Here is a 21,017-nt window from a genome sequence, read left to right as displayed (position 1 = left end):
CCAAGGAGGCGGGATACATTGTACTACAAGTCCCGGCATGCACTGGGAGCACCGGCCCACAGTGACGATGCAACCCGAACTACATCTCCCGGCGCGCCTTGCGAGTGAAGCATGCGCAGTGGGGCGGTTTTGGGCCGGTGAGGGAGGACCGAGGGGATAGTTGGTCGGTAGACGTGTCGCTTCTGGTGCAGCGAGGGAAGGAGCGGGAGCAGGAGCAGGAGCAGGAGCAGGGCGTGAGTCGGATTCAGCAGCGGCCCAACACGGGTATCGTTTCAGCCCTCGCAGGTCGTTGCGGAGGGGCGCCATGCACCCAGGCTTCGCCATTGGCCTGGTGTTCCTCGGGTGCAGCAGCAACGTTGTGTTCCTGGAGCTGTTGGTCAGGTGAGGGTGCAAGCGGATGAATGATGCCCTTGATTTGTGGTGGACGAGCACCAAGGTGCCGGCCCTGGGCGTCACCTCACGGGGGAAGTGAGTGGGTAACAGGATTTTGGCTGTTTCCATTCGTGGCCAGGTGATCCTTGTGGTCAGGCTTGTTCCCATTGATAGTTGGTTAAGGCTGAGAGGAGCAGAAAACGGATCCCAGCATCTGCAGCCCCTTCGCTCTCCAAGACTGAGAGGATGCTGTCTAACATTTTGACAGATGAAAGGTTTTGGAACAAAGTTAGTCACTTTGTGATGCAGGAGAAGACCCGATCTGTGAGTGGGACACATGAAGGCTAAGACATGTTTTGCTTCCTTGTGAGCTTCAGCCTGTGTTCTGTGATGGCTCTCCACCAGCTTTGACTGAGCAGTTGAGGGCAATAGCCTGACAGTGTCAGTGGCAATGCTGAATATCTTGAATCCACACTTGACTATGTTGCTGTATCAGAGTTTTGGCCTTCTATATGTTTCTGCGACTCTTGAATTGGCCAGTGAGCACAATCATATAATGGTTAATATTATTTATTTGGTTTTGGAATCTGGAAATCTCTTGAATTATTAACCAAACAATTTTAGTTTACCTTCTGCTTTATGGCTCGTAAGAATGATTGCTTATTCTAGCTTTCCATCTGGTGAGAAATTGTATTATTTTTGTAATCTACAAATGTGATTTTTCACCCGTTATTTAATTCTTAAGGCGTCAGAATTGTGCAGAGGTAGCATTACCATCTCATCAGAAAAACACAAGATTAAACTCCAGTGTTGTACGAGAGCGGTGCATTGTCAGAAGTGCCATCACTTGAATGAGATATGAAAATGGAGTCCTGCTTATTGTTCAGGTGGATGGAAGGACCTGTGACACTCTTTTGAAGAACAGCACATGAGCTGTCCCCAGTTCTCTGATCAAATTTATTCTGGATTACCTAAAACACATCCTGTGGCATCCTATTCTGCACAAGTTTGCTGCAAATTTTCTACATTACTACAGAACTTTGGCTGTAAAGTGCTTTCTAAGATCCTGGTCTTATGAAAGACACGTGAATGTCTTCTTTTTTTAAACTAAAATGGAATTTAAATTATTTTTAGCATTTGACTTTTCTCTTCCTAATTTAAAATCAACTAGTGATTCTACATCTCTGCCTCAACCTAGCTGCTGCGTTTTAGCATGGATAGGGTAGCTGAGGAAAAGTAAAGAGGCTGCCTTGAGTTTTGTAGTACAAGAAGAAAGTTCAGTAAATGATAAATTGGGTCTGTTGTGATAGAAGGTAATACCTACACACATTTTATTCACAATATGAAACAGCATTACTAACATCAAGCGAGTTTGTTCCTTGACTGTTGGTAAAGACTTCCATTTAAATTTCATGACCTTGGGGTGTCCCAGAGAACTTTGCAGCCAATTAACTTTTTTTTTAAGTGTTTACATTTGTGATATAGGAAAAATAGGTGTCAATGTTGCGCATGTCCCACAGACTTCAGTATGGGATATCCATTGGTGCAGGGCACCATGGAATGGGGTTGGGGTAATTAACTCCAGTTGAAACTCCACAAACAAGGTGGTGAATCGTTTCCTTCTGTGCTGCTGTTTCTATGATCCTAATATGACAGTTTATTTGTGTCAGAAAATGTGAATGATCTGCCCTGAAGCTACTATATGCCTTAAGATTGGAAAAGTTAGGGAGATGGAATCACTTTCTAGGTATCTTGTTGAGCTTGAAGCCGATACCTTGAGACTAATTCCAATTTTGTTGATTACCTGGTATAAACAAGCAGTCAAATTAAGTGCAGGAGTAGGCCACTCAGCCTCTTGAACCTTCTCAATCATTTAATAAGATCATAGCTGATCTGATTGTAACCTCAATTCCAAATCCCCACTTGTTCCTGGTAACCTTTGGCTCCCTTGCTTATCAAGAATTTCTTGATCAAAGGGTAATGGAAACAGAGTTCCAAAGATTCATGGCCCTCAGAGAAAAAAATAATTGCCTCGTCTCTGGCTTGGATAAGTGAACTTTTTGTTTTAAATGGTGATCTCTTAGCTCTCAATTCATGTGCAAGAAACATCCTCTTCACATCTACCTTGTCAATACTCCTCAGGCTCTTGTTTGTTCAAAACTCTCCTAAACTCCTAGCCTGTCCAACCTTTCCTATAAGGCAACTTGCAATTCCAGATATCTAGTAAACACTTTCTGAACTGCCTCCAAAGTATTTGCATTTTTCCTTAAATACTGTACCCAGTACTCTGCAGTGCCTATATAATTGAAGCATAACTGAAATATTCAGTTCTCCATGCAATAAACATTAACATTCTGTTAATTTTCCTATTTACTTGCTGGACCTGCAAACTACCCTTGTGCAAATCATCCACTAGGTGACCAAGATCCTTCTGCATCTCAGAACCCAGTATTCCCTCACCATTTAGATTTTTTTTCTTCTTGTCAAAATGGGAAATTTCACATTTCCCCACGTTATATTTCAGTGCCCAGGCCTTTACCCATTTCCTTAATTTCTCCATATCAATTTGTAACTTCTTTCTGTTTTCCTTACAACTTGCTTTCCTACCTATTATTGTGTCAACAACAAATTTTGCAATCATATCTTCCAAGTCATTTATATAAATTATAAAGGGTTAAGGTTCCAGTACCAATCCTGATGGCACATCACTTATTACATCTTGCCAACCAGAGAAAGGTGTGCTTTGTCTACTCAGTTTCCTGTTTGCCTGCCAATCTTCTCTCCATATCAATATGTTACCTCCTAGATATGAGTTTTTATTTTCCACAGCATCTAATCGAATGCCTTCTGCAAATCTGATTATCGTACATCCACCAGTTCCTCTTTATCTATAGCACATGTTCCTCCTTCAAAAAACTTCAATAACTTGGTCAAATACTATTTCTCTCTTGCAAACATGTTGACTTTGCTTGAATTTTTCTGAGTCGACCTACATCTTCAATAACTTCTAATGTTTTCCCCATGACCGTTTTAAAGCTAACCAGTTTGTAACTTCCTATTTTCTGCATCCTTTTTTGAATAAAGGACATACATTTCCTATTTTCCAATCTCCTGGATCCTTCCCCAAATCTAGGGAATTTTGGAAACTTGAAGCCAATGCATCACCCATCTCACCTAACTTTCGACACCTGGGATGAAGTCTTTCAGGACCTGGTGACTTTTCAACCCATAGCTTCAATGTGTATTAACTCTTGAATCAAGGCATTTATGTGTCTAGTGTAAATAATTCATTAATTTACTGTTCTTATTTGCTATTGATTTAATTTGATTCTCTGCTATTTTTTCATAGGAAAAGCCATTGATATAAGAAAAAGTCCAGGTTGTCAGAATTAGCTGCTAAACCATCAGTTTCAACAATTGTAGTTTAAAAATTTTCTTTTTCCAGGGATTTTCCAGGATGTGGGAACATTGTGACATTTGGGCAGTTCTTGTTTATAGCATTGGAAGGCTTAATCTTTCAAGCTCGCTTTCTCATGAAGCCCCGGGCAATTCCTTTAAGGTACCGGAAAAATTCTTTCATTGGAGGGTTGAGTATTAGTTCGTCTAAGGGTAATTGGAATTCATGTTTCAAAATGCTCTTTGTTGTTTGCACCTTTCTGTAGCCTTGCCATCTGTGTAATTTTTGCAGGTGTCAGGTCCATGTTCCTTTCAATCTGGTCTCTTGCATGGTCCCAATAGTTAATCACTCTGCTATTTGGGGGAGTACCTAGATTTTCTTTGGGAATCTAGTCTTTGGGAATCTGCCTAGACTTTAGGCTCTTGAAATGTCTCTCTCAACCTCTTGCCTCAGGGAAGAGAGTGGGGGTATAGTCTAAGAAGCTTCCAGATGTCTTGCAGTTCTTTTTAATTCCTGAGAAGTACATTATCTTGTTTTTCCATTTAAATGTTTGTTGGAGAATTTCCCCCTACCGCAGTCAGCATTGGTAATCTTTTGTGGGATGGTAGATGAAGCAATTACTCTTCATGTTAAATTTAATCTTTTCACTGTTTTCTTCTTTCTTTTTTCACACAGGAACTATTTCATTATGGTGTCCATGTTTTTCATTGTGAGTGTGGTTAATAATTATGCCCTCAACTTCAATATTCCAATGCCTTTGCACATGATCTTCAGATCAGTAAGTAGTTTCTTACCTATCAATATAAAAACAAATAATGAAATTAAAGTCCATGAAAGCACGAAAGGTTTGTGCCTGAGCACTGTATACGTATCATTTTGCATATAGGACAGAAAATACAGATAACAGATGAATAAAGCCTTTTGACCCATTAAGGCCACTTCTGCTTTCTAATGAATTTTGCCTTCAGCATGGATGTCTCTTGAACACCAGATAACACTTCCCACGGAAGTTTGTGTAACTTCAGTGTGATATCCAATTGAACCACAAATCTAGAGTTCAATCTCATCTTTTAAGAATATTGTAAAAATTATATAAAAAAAAACTTTATTCCACACGTAATATCCCTGTGGTCACAAGGGAACTGCGGCCATCATTCAGTTTAGGCTCTGCTACCTCCAGATGCTATCCCTGCATTAATGATGCAGCAGTTGGTGAAAGAAGCATGAATTCCTTCATTCCAGGGTTTTATTCCAAGATGGTCATTGGTTGATAAATAGGGAAGCAAATCATTGAATTGTAGAATATGAGTATCCCAATAACAGTAGTTTCTTCAAGGGCTGATTGATACGCAGACCGATCTTAGTCAGTTGTAACAGTCTATTAAATGCATGTTCTCAGAAAAGAGAGAGCAATTGTATAAGTAGAAGTTACATCGCATTTTTATTTTTCAGGGCTCTCTGATAGCCAACATGATACTGGGAATTGTCATTTTAAAGAAAAGGTCAGTTTTTATTATTCTGCCTGTTTTCTCTCTGTGTGTACTGATCAAGTCAGCGTCATTTGCAATACTATAGGCAAAACAGTTGAGAGTGAGCAGCTTTGAGAATTTTGAATGTAACTTAGGAAGAAACAAAAAAGACTGCTCTCAGTGTTTGGATAAAGAAAATTAGAATAAAGACCTGGCAGGAATGCAGTGCTTTTTTAATTATCAAGGTATTTTACAACCATTGAAATGTTTTACACTGTAGTGGTTATGGTAATGAATGGCTGCATTGTAAGGTAATTTTCACATTGTAACATGCCAAACCCTACAGTTCATTTTAATTATATTGGTTGAGGGATTAATATTGGCTAGGATTCCACTCACCTTTGGAGAAAACACTGGCCTGTCTATTCTCTGTGTAACTCTAGTTTTACACCAATGTAGTCAACTTTTAAATGTCAGCTAGAGTGAGCTAGCAGGACACTCAGTTGTATCCAGTGATTGAAGCTTACGAACATCACCAACTTGAGGCATCCAGAAAATGGGTAGTAAATGCTGGCCCTTCATTGATTCAAATGCTCTGAAAGCTAATTATAAGAATTAATAGGCTGGTTCAGTTTAGGTTCCATTTTTAAATGCGGGACCTCTGCAGTGCTCTTGGTTTGATGTGGTGCATCTAATTTGAGGCTCCTTGTAATCAGAATCAGATTTGTTATCACTAACTTAAATGAGGTGAAATTTGTTGTTTTGCGGCAGCAGTACAGTGCAAAGACATAAAATGATGAGGTAGTGTTCGTGGGTTCATGGCTGATCAGAAATCTGATAGCAGAGGGGAAGAAGCTGTTTCTAAATCATTGAGTGTGTGAGCAAGGAGTGAGTGGAAGGCAAAATTACAGTCCACTCTGTAACCAGTGTCGACATAAGCAGTTTTAAACTAATAAATTGTTGTGCTGTTAAACAAGATTTTTTTGCTTTTTGTTTCTCCTCTTTCACAGATACACAGTTGCAAAGTATATTTCAATTGCTCTGGTTTCTCTGGGGATATTTATCTGTACTTTTATGTCAGCAAAACAAGTGGTAAGACCTTGAAATTTATGCATAAGTTTATCTGGAAGGTAATGTAAACTGATTCAATAGTAACTTTCAAAAGGAAAATGAAAATACACAATAACATAACTTCCATTTATGTACCAATTTTATAGCAAGAAAATGTCCAAAATGCTTCACAGCATTATCAGACCTTTGAAATGAAAATCTGAAGTGTTATGGGCAAAAGGCAGAAGAGGGTGGAACTGATTGAGTAGTTTTTTTTCAAATCATTGGTGTATTATTGTCTCCTGTGTACCATCTCGTGCATCCCTGCAATATTTGACAGAATTGCAAAATTTATGAAAGGTGCTTTTTCGACTGTTTAATCAAGTGAAATCTTTATACCCTTTCAAGAAGAATTTAAAAATAACATGCTGGTAATAGTAATTGCAGAGGAGAGGTAGGTGTGATGCACCCACAGGGTTTCTAGAAACAGCAAAGTAGGAGTAGGGGGCGGGTTTTCGGCCTTTGGAGTTTGGTCTGCCATTCAACCTGATTGAGGCTGGTCCTCTATCTTGATAGCATGTTCCTGATCTCTCCAAGTACCCTTTGATGCTTTTTGTGTTTAGAAATCTATATCTGCTTATTTAACTTGTAATATATTTCAGCTTCACGTTTGAAGTTGCACTTTAACAATCTAAATAAAGTCATGCTCTGCTGCATTTTGGGTGCTACACATGGAGAACCTCAGTTCTCATTTAACAATGTAATGCTGTTACTTCTTAAGTGTGAAATTTATTTTCTTCCACATCCTCATCCAGCCCTTCCCTCTTTGGGTAAGGGTTCAGTCATTTTCATTAACGGTGGGGAATGTGTGTGTGTATGCGCAAATGCCTTGGGACTTTGTGTGCATGTACCTCAGTGCTTGAGTGCGAGGGCTTATCTTGAACTGACAGACCTGCCCTGAAGAATGGAATTTGGAAAAGTCGAGAACTCGGAACAATAAACCTGATCCACTCGATTGTACCTGTTTTGAAAGCTCTGATATACCCATCAATCTTTTCACTGCTGAATACTTATGATATTCAATCTTGAACCCAATGACACACTTTGCTTTTCAACAGAGCAACTTATTTAATCTATTTGCTGTCAACTGCTTAATCTAATTTTTCCCTCATTTCTGTTCTGCTCTTTGGTCTTTTTCTTCACCCCCATTCTCTTATCCATTATAAATATGTTCTGTGGGCTCAGACTAAGAGCACTCATTTCGTCCTTCCTACTCCCACACCTGGGTTGCCTTATTTTCCTATCCAGAATTTGGTTAGGCACATAACCTGAGGCTGATCCTCAGCCACCAGTTATCCACCTCTCTTGACTCCTTAGTATTCTTGGCACTGAGGGGAAAAAAATCAGCCAGTCTCCATTTAACTCCAAGGTAATATATTGAATGATGCTCGCAGTTGACCATGGGAATGGTAATGTACCTGAGCCTATCAGTAGGTGCAAAGGGTTAACAGTCAGTGTGTGTGAATGAGCTAAGCAAACACAAAATTCAGATTGGCCCTTTCCTGTGCAATTGATACAGAACTGAAGACACTTGACATTTCTACAGTTATTATTTTTAAATCCCCTGGAGTGATTTCAAGGTTGTAATCTTATCCAAGGGTTCAGATGACAGTTACAAAGCATTCAGACTCCGGTCTCCTGCTTTTGAGCCACTCATTCGTGTCTGCAGCAATTTTTTGGTTGCCTTGGTCACGTCTCTTACCCTGTAACTGCTCTGATGGTGCAGCATTCAGCTGGGTTACCAGCCTTATTTTTTTCAGAAAGATAAAGATAAAAATGTATATGGCAACACATGTGAAAATGCTTCAGACATAAACACTTCACAGCACAAATTCCCTTTGAAGGGCTCAAAGTGAAAAACTAGATGCCAGAAATTTAAAATAAAATCATAAAATGCTGAAAATACTCTGTAGATCAGACAGCATCTGTGGAGAGTGAAATGGGGTTAATGTTTCAGATCAACAGTTAGTGGCCATGCCAAGTAGAAAGGTGTCATGCTTGCCTTCATTGGTTGGGGCATTAAGTATAAGAGTAAGGAAGTCACATTGCAGCTATATAAAACATTAGTTAGGCCACACTTGGATTATTGTGTGCAATTCTGGTTGCACTGTTACAGGACATATGTGGAGGCTTTGGAAAAGGTACAGAAGAGGTTTACCTGGATGCTGCCTGGATTAGAGGGTATGAGCTATAAGGAGAAGTTGGACAAACTTGGGTTGTTTTCTCTGGAGAATCAGAGGCTGAGGGGAGACCTGATGGAAGTTTATAAAAATTGAGAGGCATAGATAGGTTAGACGTTCAGAATCTTTTTCCCAGGGTAGAAATATCAAATACTAGAGGACATGCATTTAAGATGAGAGGGGGAAGTTTAGACGAGATATGTGGAGCAAGTTTTTTTTACACAGAGTGGTAGGTGCCTGGAACAGGCTGCCAGGGGTGGTGATGGACGCAGATAGGATAGTGGCGTTTAAGAGGCTTTTAGATAAAACAGATGAATCTGCAGGGAATGGAAGGATATTGATCATGTGCAGCCAGAAACGAATTAGTTTAATTTGACATCATATTCGGTGCAAGCATCGTGGGTCAAAAGGCCTCTTCCTGTACTTTACTGTTCTATGCTCTATGTTCCCAGTTGTGCCAAGGTGCAACTAGTTTATAGTACAACAGTTGGATTCATAGAATTGTACGGCATAGAAACAGGCCCTTCAGTCCACAGCGTACATGAAGGTTTGGGCAGATTTTTGTGTAAAACTATACAACTATAATTACCATTTCTTTTTCTTTATTTCAGTCTTCGCATACAAGTGTGTCTGACGATGGCAGTTTATATGCATTAATACAGTGGTTGATAGGTAAGGCAATACATTGCTGTGAAATTCATCTTGATTATATCATTATATTAAGGGGATGTTAAGTGAATGCATGATGGAGAAAGGAATCTAAGAAAATGCAAATAGGGAAGATAAAGTAAAATCAGAGAAGCTCACGTACAGCATAAACACTGGTTAAGACCATTTGGGTCATTTCTGTGTGGTAGCTCTGCAGAAATTCTGTACCTGTACTTGGGGTTTTAACCTTACCAAAGATGCTTGAATATTTTATGTGTCTTTATAAGTTGGATTTTATTTTCACTTCTGTGGATGGAATACAGGATTCTTTCACAGTTTTTTCACTTGGGGCTTCACGATTAATATAAGATTAAAATAGGTTAACATTCCTGTCTCTGACAACAGTCCTGATTTGTTTCCCCACCCCCTCCACTCCCCACCATAGATCAGAAAGCTCCCATGTAGATGTTGCAGTGATGTTGCCAAGGTAGTGGAACTCTTGCTGCAATCTGACACCAGAAATCAAAATGGTCATTTATCTGAGGTCCAAGAATATTTTTTCAATTAATATTTGTTTCTAAAGTAATTTGAATGGCACCTTTAACATAATAAAACATCTTCAGATGTTTTATGAGACAATATCTTGACACTGAGCCACTTGAAGAACTAATGGGGCCGGGGTGTAAAAGGTAGGTCAAGGAAGCAGTGTCTTAAACATAAAGAGATGGGAAGATTTCTAATGGATTTCCGGAGGTTGAGGCCCACTCGCACTCAAGCATTTCATGACTGGATTTGTTTTTTTTCTTATTCTGTCAATACATGCACAAAGTAAAGCTCTTTAAATGTGAGAGAGATGTAACTTGGCATCTATGATTGAGACTCAGTGATGGTGCAATGCAGTGCCAGTAATTGAAACAGAATCAGAATTATTATCACTGACTTATGATGTGAAATTTGTTGTTTCATGGCAGCAGTACAATGCAAAGACAAAATTACTATAAGTTACAAAAATAAATAAATAGTGCAGAAAAAAAAGGAATAACAAGGTAGAGTTCATGGTTCATAAAGCACTCAGAAATCTGCTGGCAGAGGGCAAGAAACTGTTCTTGAATCATTGAGAGTGGGTCTTTGGGCTCCTGTACCTCCTCCCTGATGGTAGTAACGAGGAGAGGGCATGTCCTGGATGGTGAGGGTCCTTAGTGATGGATGCTGCCTTGTTGACGCACCACCTCTTGAAAATGTCCTCGATGGTTATTGATAGGGGTCTTATTCTGAGCACCTAGATTCTGAAAGTGTGACATATGGGCTTGGAGCAATGTGACAAGATGGTCCTGGATTTTGCACAGTGGCAATGCACTTTAGAAAAGAGAGAAAGGGTATGTCTCAGAAGAAGGCAGGCAGCCCATGTGGGACACAAGATGGGAGGTTGCACCATATGCTGTACAGGCTCACAGAAAAAGAACAAGATTTCATTTGAAAGAGCAAATTGCAGATTGAGAAGGAGTTGGCACGTAGCAGGAACCACATGAGAGGAGTGCAGAATGAGAGCTTTTCAGAGTTGGCTGCCAGTGTAGAAAAGTAAGCAATCAGACAATTAAAATGTTTGCTTGAGTGGCTTATTACAGATGTTCATTATGATCATTGAAGATGCTGGAGTGGATGCAGTTGAACAGATGGAAAAGCTTGTATTATATGTTGGTTTAATATCAGAATGGGAATTGTGAAGAACACATCAATAGAAGAGTTGGAATAAAAACAGAATTTGCAAAAAATACTCAGGAGATTTAGCAACACCTGTGGAGAAAGAAAAACAGAGTTCATGTTTTGGGGTCAGTCGCCTTTTAACAGTGGGCCTTGAACTTACAACCTTCTGACTCAGGCAAAAGTGCTAACAACTGAGTCACAGCTAACACTATTACCATGGCTCCCTGAAAGTGGCTGCACAAGTTGATAGGGTGGTAAATAAGGCACATGGCATGCTTGCCTTTATTACTTGAGGCACTGAGTTCAAGAGCCAGGAAGTTGCATTGAGCTTTATAAAACTCTGGTTAGGCTGTATCTGGAGTATTGCAATCAATTCTGGTTGCCCCATTAGGAAGGATGTGGAGGCTTTGGAGAGGGTACAGAAGAGATTTAGCACGAAGCTGCCTGGATTCGAGGTTGGGCAGAGGAATTGTTTTCTTTGAAGTGGTGGAGGCTGAGAGGAGACCTGATAGAGGTTTATAAAATTATGAGAGGCATAGATAAGTGCAGACAGCTGGTATCTTTTTCCCTGGGTTGAAATGTCTAATACTAGAGGGCATGCACTTAAGATGAGAGGGGGAAAGTTCAAAGGAAATGTGTGGTTGCCTGGAATGTGCTGCCAGGGGTGGTAATTGAGGCAAATATGATAAAGGCATTTAAGAGGCTCTTAGATAGGCACATGAATATGCAGGGAATGGAGGGATATGGACCATGAGCATGCGTCAGGGATTTGTTTAATTAGGTGTCATTAATTTAATTAGTTTGGCACAACATTATGGGCCGAAGGGTCTGTTCCTGTGCTGTACTGTTCTATGTTCCAACTTGTATACAGAAGATCCAATTAAAATAAACAATAATTTGTGCAAGTTTGAAGAATGGAGATGGTGAATAGCTTTTCTATGGCCCAGTATATTGAGCAAGTATTGAAAGAAGACCACAAATATGCTGAATAGGCAAGTGTTAAAACTCATGTCCCAGAAAGGAATACAGTTGACTCAAGTAACCAGGCTAGTTCCGAACCTTCAGTAGTGGTGTAATGCATTCTGCCCATCATCACTGCTCAATCAGTGGATGGAAATTTGTTTGTCACGTACATAAATCAATCAAGTTGGGTTTATTTATCTCTCCAAGAGCATCCAAAGGGGTTGGATTCAGTCAGGTCCATCAGAAGATTCAAGTGTGTTCAGATCAGAGCACAATGACTTTCATTTCCAAGATGCAACTAAACAAAGTCCTCCATCACATCTTTCCAATTTTACTAATTGTAACTATTTATTGAAGATTTTCAACATTTTGGTAGATTTTTATGTGAATTTTGGAGAATTTTGTTTTTGCACATTGAGAACAGATTATGGTTTACAACTTATGTGAAATTCCCTCCTTGCTATCTCAGTAAGAGACTGTAATCTTGAGTCTCAGAAATACATTGTATTTCATAGCCATTCACATTTTACATGCCACCATCTAAAACACATTTTAAAGTGAAGGATTTCTCTAATTATCTCCCAGTATAGTGAACGTTATGGACCAAATAGGCGATAGCTTTAGACTCTGGTTTTCACAGTGCTGGCTGACCTTGACTGCAAGACAGTTTGAACATATTGATTGGCCACCATATCCTGCCTCTCTTCAGTTTCTCACTCTGGTGTAGAGAGCTTCAAACACTGATGGATTAACAACCCGAGGCATGTAAAATTTAATGGAAATATGGATATAAACCCTCTTGTATATGATCTCCAAGTGCTTATGAAATCAAGATTTTGGATACCCCACTGTGTATAGTTCCACACTGTCACTTGTTCATGTGGTGCAGGGTTTTAGAATTTAAGATTTTTCTAACTAAATAATTTATCAAGTGCTAGTGGGTGGTCCATCAGTAATTTTTCTCTTGTGTAGTGCTAAATATCTTAATCTGTTCTACAATATTAATGAAACCAATTATTTTCTCTTTCCTCAGGTATTGCTATGCTAACCTTTGCACTTTTCATGTCAGCTAGAATGGGCATCTTTCAAGAGATGTTATATAAGCAGTATGGGAAGCACTCTAAGGAGGCACTATTTTATAACGTGAGTGCCATTTCTAATGCCAATAATGGTTTGCTTCTGATTTAGGTGACGAGTAGAGAAAAGGATGTTCTATGTTCTGAAAAGCCTGTTTTTGAAAGCGTGAAGAACCTCATAAGGTTAAGTTTAGAAAAGTTTATCAAGGTCAATTTACTTTGTAAATGGGAAAAGCAAAGATTTATCTGATTTGTAGATTGTAAACGTGACCACAAACAACTTGTTTAACCGTAGGATATGGCAGCAAGGTCCATTTTTATTGTTGTAATTTTGTCAGCAGTAATTATTGTAAGAAACTTTTCAATATAAGTTGCTGTAGTGATACATAAAGTGAAGGCTGAGGATAGTTTCAATATTAATACACATGACCTTTATCAGTGAATTAAGTTTGATATTAATACAAGCTGTGGCATGCATGGCCATTTATTCAAACATAGATGATAGCTATATTGTTCAGGAAACAGCTGTACTTTTGTTATTCACTGCTGTGCAATCAAATTGGAAAGTTATTTGCACAAGATAAGTGTTTGCATAATGAAAAAATTAGGGAGGACATTCTGACCTCCTGGTCCCAGTCCAGAATGCCTAATCTTGGCTGGGGTTGCAGTGGAGGGCTGAGAGAATGCCCTCTTCTCAGAAGTATCAGTTTTCAGGAGAACATTAAGTAGATTTCTAACTGCCATGTTGTGTGAATGTAAAAAGTTCCTTTTACTCTATTTTCAAGAGCAGAGTGATTCTCCTTAGCACGTTGACACCAATTAGCTGGTTGTTAGATGGTTATTCTTTGTGGTATCTTGCTGTGCAAAATTCTACACTGATTGTCATACATCAGTGATTATAGGTCATAAGTACCTTGGGCCATCCAGGGATCCTTGACAGTGAGTCTCCAGTATTGCAATAGAGGTTTTCCAAAGATCTCTTTCTCTACAGCTTGAGACATTTTGTCATGGTCCAATTTTTGTCTTTTACAAACCAATATTGTGTGTATCCTCAAAAGGACATGGGACATGCTCTTGGCTTTCACTCAGGCTACCCCCAAAGCTCTTGTACTAATTCAGATTTAGATGCTGCATGTCCCTTACTCAACTGTTATCTTTCTCTCCACTCAGCATTTCCTGCCATTACCTGCCTTCCTCTTGTTTGTATCCGACATCTACAATCATGGGATTCTCTTCAGCCAGTCTAGTGAGTGCCTTTTTAAAATTTTTACAATATATTATACTTAAATTTAATTTAGAAAACAAAATAATACTTACAAAATGATTTAGCTTGACTTCTGAGGCATATTGTATTAGTGAAGGGCACAATTTTGAGTAGAGTTAAGTGTTAGAGGTTGAATTGGGCATCTCATTAGCTGGGTTTTCTAATCCCAATCTGAACTGACAGTGGAGAGAAATTAGAGCATCTGGTGAGAATGAAAATTGAAAAGGAAAACCACACTTGAGTAGATCCTACCACCACTGGGAGTGAGCTACAGGCTGGAATCAAATCTAAGACCTTGATCTGATTTCCATTTCAAATAATACTAGGAGTGACTTGCAAGTTAACAACTCGTTATTGGACCCCAGTAATTTATAGAAACAACATCATGGGCACTCAAGAATTCATTTTGGATGGTGTCTGTATGGTATAATGGATACCATAAAGTGAGTAACAAGTGACTGTTTTGTTTGTGTTGGATCATGCTTAAGAATCCTATGCACAATTCTTGTCCCATTCTTTCAAAACAAAAGTAGGAGAACTGGAGAGTGCATTATGATATTACCAGAAATGAGGGGGTACAACCACAGTCTTTTCCACCTGAAAATAACTGATGAGATGAGAGAGAGAGTTTATAAATTTATAAAATGGTTTTATTCGTAAATGCAGGGCAGGTTTTTCCATTATCACAGATGTCAAAAATTAGGGGCCTTAACTATGAGATAATTGCTGCTAAATTCAGTAATGAATTCAAGAGGAGATTATTTTTATCCAAAGAGTAGTTAGGATGTGCAACCATTTGTAGTTGAAACAAATTGTATAAACGCACTTAAGGAGTTACCAGGTAACTAAATGAGGAAGAAAGAAATAAAGATACCATGATGAGTAAAATGATGTGAAGTGTGAGGAGGCTCATGTGGAACATAAACTCTGGCAAAGACCTGTTTGCCAAATGCTTGTTTCTGCTGTAAAATTCTGTGTACTCCTACATGTCTTTTATAGTTTTGTTTCATCTTGTACATCCATATACTGTTAGAAACCTGACACAGGATTGTGACACTGCTTTTTTTTTCCATATTTGTTTAATAGAATCGATTGAACTTGTACCCCTGGGAGTAACCATACCAATTATGTGGTTTTACCTCATGATGAATGTTCTAACTCAGTATCCTTTTCAACGTTTAAGATCCATTCTGATACTTCGGCAGCTACCTTTGGTAGAAGGAGGATATCCTGACTCGGAGGGAGGTGGGTTTGGAATTGTACAGCAAGAGGACAGAAATGACGACAAAATGGTAGCTTCTGCTAGTGATATAAAGTGAAATGAAATGCTGTAACAATCCCCTCCCATCCCCTAAGGAGTTTTGGTGATGTAAATGATGATGAATTGTGCCTTCATATTTCCCAAACCTAGGTAGAAAGCAAATTTTCTGCAGTGTCTTTTCCTTCTGCATTGTTGCCTCAGGTGCCAAATTCCACTTTCCGTAGAACCATAGCACAATACAGGCCCTTCGGCCCACCATGTTGTGCCGACCTTTAAACCATGCCTGACACTATCTAACCCCTTCCTCCCACGTATCCCCCTATTTTAAATTCCTTCATATGCTTATCTAACAATCTTTTGAACTTGACCAACGTACTTGCCTCCACCACTATCCCAGGCAGCACATTCCATGCACCAACCACTCTCTGGGTAAAAAACCTCCCTCTGATATCTCCCTTGAAATTCCCATCCATTACTTTAAAGCCACGCCCTCTTATATTGAGCATTGGTACCCTGGGAAAGAGGCACTGGCTGTCTACTTTATCTATTCCTCTTAATATTTTGTATACCTCTATCATGTCTCCCCTCACTTTGAATAATCCTTTGAACAATTTCTGTCATGTCCATGTTATTTTGGTTCCTGATCAAATCGTAATGGTCCCAACTTCCTGAAGAACGTCTCAAGCTCTCACCAGAAACTGAACCTCATTCCATTCTTCCGGCCCCACGTATTGTGGTCATTCAGATTGAATGCAACAACAAGTATCCTTTCCCTCACTGCCTCTTGCAAGAAATGAATGTTATTTCTTATCCTTAACTTTGCCATTCCAGATATGTTTGCATTCGTGGTGTGTTTATTTTGACAACAGAGTGCACATCCCTAACAGTCACGCTTGTGGTGACGCTTCGCAAATTTACCAGTCTGATCTTCTCCATAATTTACTTCAAGAATCCCTTCACCTTCTGGCACTGGATTGGGACATCGGTAGTCTTTGTTGGAACGCTCACTTATGCTGAAGTTTGGAAAAATTTCAAGCCGCTCCTGCACAGAAGGAGAAAGGAACAGTAGTTTTCTCCTGGGGAATGAGTCGAAATCCAAAGCAGTTATATAGGATACCCAGTGGTTTAACAGAGACTGGGTGGTCTTCAGGTATTCTTCCAGAATACTTTCTTTTTAGGGAAGTCGGCATTTATCCAGAATAAATGTCATTGTTTCTTTCCTGTGAAAACTCTATTTTTGTCTGCTCCCTCCCCTTTCTGAACTTTAGACCAGGTAAGTGTGTAAATGATGCATAAAGCAGATCTGCTGTCAAAAAGACACAGAACCATAATTGTTCAAAATGACGCTTAAAAGTTGCATAGTAAGATTTGTACATAAAAAAAAAAGTAGATGCTTTGACTGCACTTTCAGTAAAATTTATTGCTTTAAGAGATGGTTCTGTGCTGGGTTAAAACTTTGACGGACCGGATGGCACTGTGAGTTTAATACACTGCCTCAAGAACTTTGACCAAGTTCCATATCTATATAAGTGTGATTGAGATGCTTATAGCTTTGGAACATATCAAGTTATAAAATGGGAGATTTATCCTAATCTCAAATTTAAAAAAAAAATCCTGACCTGCTGAGATGGGAAGGGAGCTCCTAATCCAGAAGAGCAAAAGGAATAGCAGGAGTTGGCCATTTGGGCTGTCATCTGCTGTGTCATTCAGTAACCACATATTCCTTATTTTTTTAAATATCAGTTATTTGAATATAATGAGCCACCTCAGGTGAAGGATTCCAAAGATTCATTCCCCTCTTAATATTGGGATTCTGGAAAGTTTCTTTTTTTTAAGGGGAAATGAAGCCTGTAGGAATGTGGGGTCACTGTTCGTAACAATGTAAGGATAGAATAACTGTCAAGTCAACAATAGCTTTAGCAAATACCAGAACAAATATTAAGGGGTTAATGGCATTCTTTGGTTCAGTGTTCCTATAATCAATAACAGACTTGGGTACAAAGAAGTTCAAACACTTAGAAAGGCAGTTTTGAGGATGTGGTCAATGGTTTGTATTCGTATGGTACCAATTAGTACACCAAAACTCACCAAGGTGTTTACAACAAAAATTTTTACTAGGTCTAAAGGAGATTTTGGTGCAGGTGACCAAAAGATTGGTTAAAGGCATAGATCCCAAGGATCATCTTAAAGGATGAAGAGAGATAGAAAGGTTGAGGGAGGAAATTTCAGAGTTCGGCAGCTGCAATAAGTCACTAATATAGTAATTAAGTTTGGGAGTGATTGCAAGACCAAAATTAGAGAAGTATGTATATTGTGGATGGTTGAGGGCCTGGAGGAAATTAAAGAAGGAAAGGGACAAAGGCATGGAAAGATTTGAAAACCAGGATGAGAATTGTTAAATTGATGCTTAACCAGGGAGTAACGGTTCTTATCAGGGAAGGTTGGATAGTGTAGGACTGTATCTGCTGGAGTTTAAAAACATAAGGTCCTGAGGGGTCTTGACAGGATGGTTGTGGAGAGGATGTTTCCTCTTGTAGGAGGATCTAGAACTAGGGGTCACTGTTTAAAAACAGAGTTGTCCATTTAACACAGGATGAGGCAAAAGTTTTTTTTGAGGTTCATGAGTCTTTGGAATTATTTTTCAAAGGACTGTGGAAGTGGGGTCATTGAATATTTTTAAGGCAGAGATAGATAAATTCTTAATGAACAAGGGGATAAAAGGTCAGTTACAGTCATATCAGCTATGATGGTGGAGCAGGCTTAAGGGGCCAAGGAGCCTACGCCTGATCCTAATTAGTAGATGTGTGTAAGCATGAGGGTGATTGTGGAATATAGGTAGCGGAGTTTTGGATGACATTAAATTCAAGATGACAGAAAGAGGGAGGCCAATTCAGAGTGTGTCAGAATAGTCAGGCTTGGAGTTAACAAAGATGTGGATGAAGATTTTTGGGAGCAGATGAGCTGAGGCAGACATAGGGTTGAGCATGTTACAGAGACCGAAAACAACAGTCCCTAAGTCTCATAACTCCAAGGTTATGGGAAAAGTCTGTTTAAGTTTTGGATTGTTGCCAGGAAGTTGGATTAACTCAGCAGCTAAGCTACAGAGTTGTGGCAGGAAATGAAGACTGTGGCTTCAGCCTTCCCAATATTTGTTTGGAGGAAATTTCAGAGCAGCCAGTCCTGTGGATCAGGCAGTCTGATGTGTCACCACTTACATGTGGGGAAAACAGTTTTTGGATGATTGGATGAAAAGTAGAAGGGGCCTAAGAGTCAGACCTTTTGGGTGGGTGTGTGGGGTGTTGCTGCAGAAACATCAGGCGATCCAACAGGAGAATCCATTCCAGGTGATGCATTGAAACAGGTGAATGGAATCCCACCTTGCTGAGTAGCAGCGAAAAGGTATTTTAGAATGTTAGTATGGTGAGCCACATCAGAACCTGTGGATGGGGCAACAAACAAAGAACCCAGGGTATCATAAGAAAGCACCCCTTCCCTCCCCAGTTTCATAGTTTAATTAGAAAACGTTTAATAACAAAGCTGAATCACAATGCAACTCTGAATGTTATGAAGATTGAGAAGGGGATGGGGAGGTGCGTGAAGGCCTACATGGCAGCTACTGCACTTCAAAAGTAATTCATTATGTGAAATGCTTAAGTATTTCCATGGAAATGAACAATACCTGTAAGTATTTTGACATCTGTAGACAGGCTGGTGTCTTCAGAAATGCTGACACTTGAGATTTTATTAATTATTTATTGATTCCTTTTCTGTTTAATGTGAGCAATTTGCTGGAATGGAAAAACGATTATATGCTCTATCACTCTCCATCTCCCCGGTGAATCTTGCAAGTTAAATAATATAAAATCAGTAACCAAAGAGCGATGGTACAACTATATTTTCTGGTTCTTTAGTTACCGTGATTGATGTGCTTTGAAAGTGCTGTCTGGGAGCATTTTTATATATAAAACCACCCGCTGCCCCAGTCATGGAGTAAATGGGGAGGTATTCCTTATTTATGACATTAAACCAAGGCAACCTTTGCACATCATTGGCTGCCTCTGGCAGTAAATTTTTAACACATCACTTAAGAGTAGGTGATGAAAGTTCTTAACATTTAACCCTCTGCAACAGTTTAGTGGAAGAGTCTTTGCCTTGATAGGGCTGCTATTAAAAGTATTGCATATTGCTTTGGGAGGGTACCTGTTTGTCTAAAGTGTGTGCATTGATCAGACCTCTGTTTTGAGCTCAGTATCTGAGCATCCTGCTGTAGCTTGTGATGCAGTTACTTCTTTCCTCAATAAAATGCATTCTTTTCCATTTCCTCTTTCAGTTTGTTTCCGTCTAATGTTGGCACCCTGTCCGATTTTGGTCTTGGTTTGCAAATCTTGAGCCCATGTGATAGTGCAGCATCATCCTCATACTCCTGACACCTATATTCCATCCATGGTCCATCCACTTCCCAAACAATGTTGGTTGTTTTAAGCTTATCCTATCTAATAGGATGGATGGGAGTTTCAGTGCATCCAAATCCATATAGTTGAATTCATCTGCTTGCAAGCAGGAATTCCATACCTATGTTTGGAACCCAGGTAGTACCTAATTGTTGCACTTGTGTGGCTTGAATGAGCAATTTATTGAATGGAGATTTAGAAAGTCATTGTTCTTGGTCTCACTTGATGTTGTTCCCTGAAAGACTCACTTAGCCCATGAATATTACACCTCTGCTAGAAAAGTGTAGTTTGTGACTAAAGCTTTTTTAAAACATAAGTATGAAAGTGCATACAGTAAAGGAGAAACATTGTATTTATGCGGTTCCTGTTTGGGTACTGTGCAGTAAATTGAGTAAATTATGTTGTAATATTGGAAATTCGCCATTTTTTTTTAGTATTTTCTGATTCCTGAAGCAACAACTGAATGATGACCAAATAAACATTTTTAGTGATATTTATATGACCCAAACCTTTTGTGGGAAAACTATTGCTTCTACATCGAATTGGGAGACAATACACCTGTTGGTGCTTGCAATGCAATGGCCTACTGAAAAGTATGTTGACACCCTTGCTCTTCAGCAGGATTGGGCATAAAACATTTGCAGTTGCGAGACTATCTGCTTGGTTGTTACCTGTAATGGTGCTGTGCTTTCTGTGGATCAATGTTGAACAAACTTTCTTGCTATTGTATGTCATGTCTTTGGTTGCTGCCATATTTTATTTCTGGAAAAAAATCTGTTGTTGACAGGTGAGGAATAAATCTCAGTGAAACACAACCAAAGACATTTTTGCATTGGAAATGTATAATTCATCTAATTTGTTAAAATCTTAAAATATTCCTTAGAAGTAGCTCCCAACATTTTGTTGAATAATACTGAAAGGAGTGGAAACTGTATATCTGGGATTTTTGCAAGAGTCCCTCAGTGACTGGAGTTCGTACGTTCTCCCCGTGTCTGCGTGGGTTTCCTCCGGCTGCTCCAGTTTCCTCCCACATTCTCAAGACATGGGTAGGTTAACATGGGTTTAAGTGGGCAGCGCGGACTTGATGGGCCGGAAGGGCCTGTTACTGTGCTGTATAAATAG

General features: G+C 39.4%; 1 protein-coding gene across 1 annotated transcript; it reads left to right on the top strand.

The window, feature by feature from the left end:
* Positions 1-10: 10 nt before the first annotated feature.
* On the top strand, positions 11-19,761 carry slc35b4 (solute carrier family 35 member B4). The gene is made up of 10 exons (XM_052034227.1): positions 11-381; positions 3,818-3,931; positions 4,445-4,547; positions 5,222-5,271; positions 6,249-6,330; positions 9,140-9,200; positions 12,877-12,986; positions 14,090-14,165; positions 15,270-15,345; positions 16,276-19,761. Exons 1-10 carry the CDS (start codon positions 305-307, stop codon positions 16,511-16,513), a joined length of 987 nt encoding a protein of 328 aa, XP_051890187.1. The 5' UTR covers positions 11-304; the 3' UTR covers positions 16,514-19,761.
* Positions 19,762-21,017: the final 1,256 nt, after the last annotated feature.

This window comes from Pristis pectinata, chromosome 19 (assembly GCF_009764475.1).
Source record: "Pristis pectinata isolate sPriPec2 chromosome 19, sPriPec2.1.pri, whole genome shotgun sequence".
NCBI lineage: Eukaryota > Metazoa > Chordata > Chondrichthyes > Rhinopristiformes > Pristidae > Pristis > Pristis pectinata.
The sequence above is the reverse complement of the archived record's forward strand: the minus strand, read 5'-3'. Positions and strand labels throughout refer to the sequence as shown.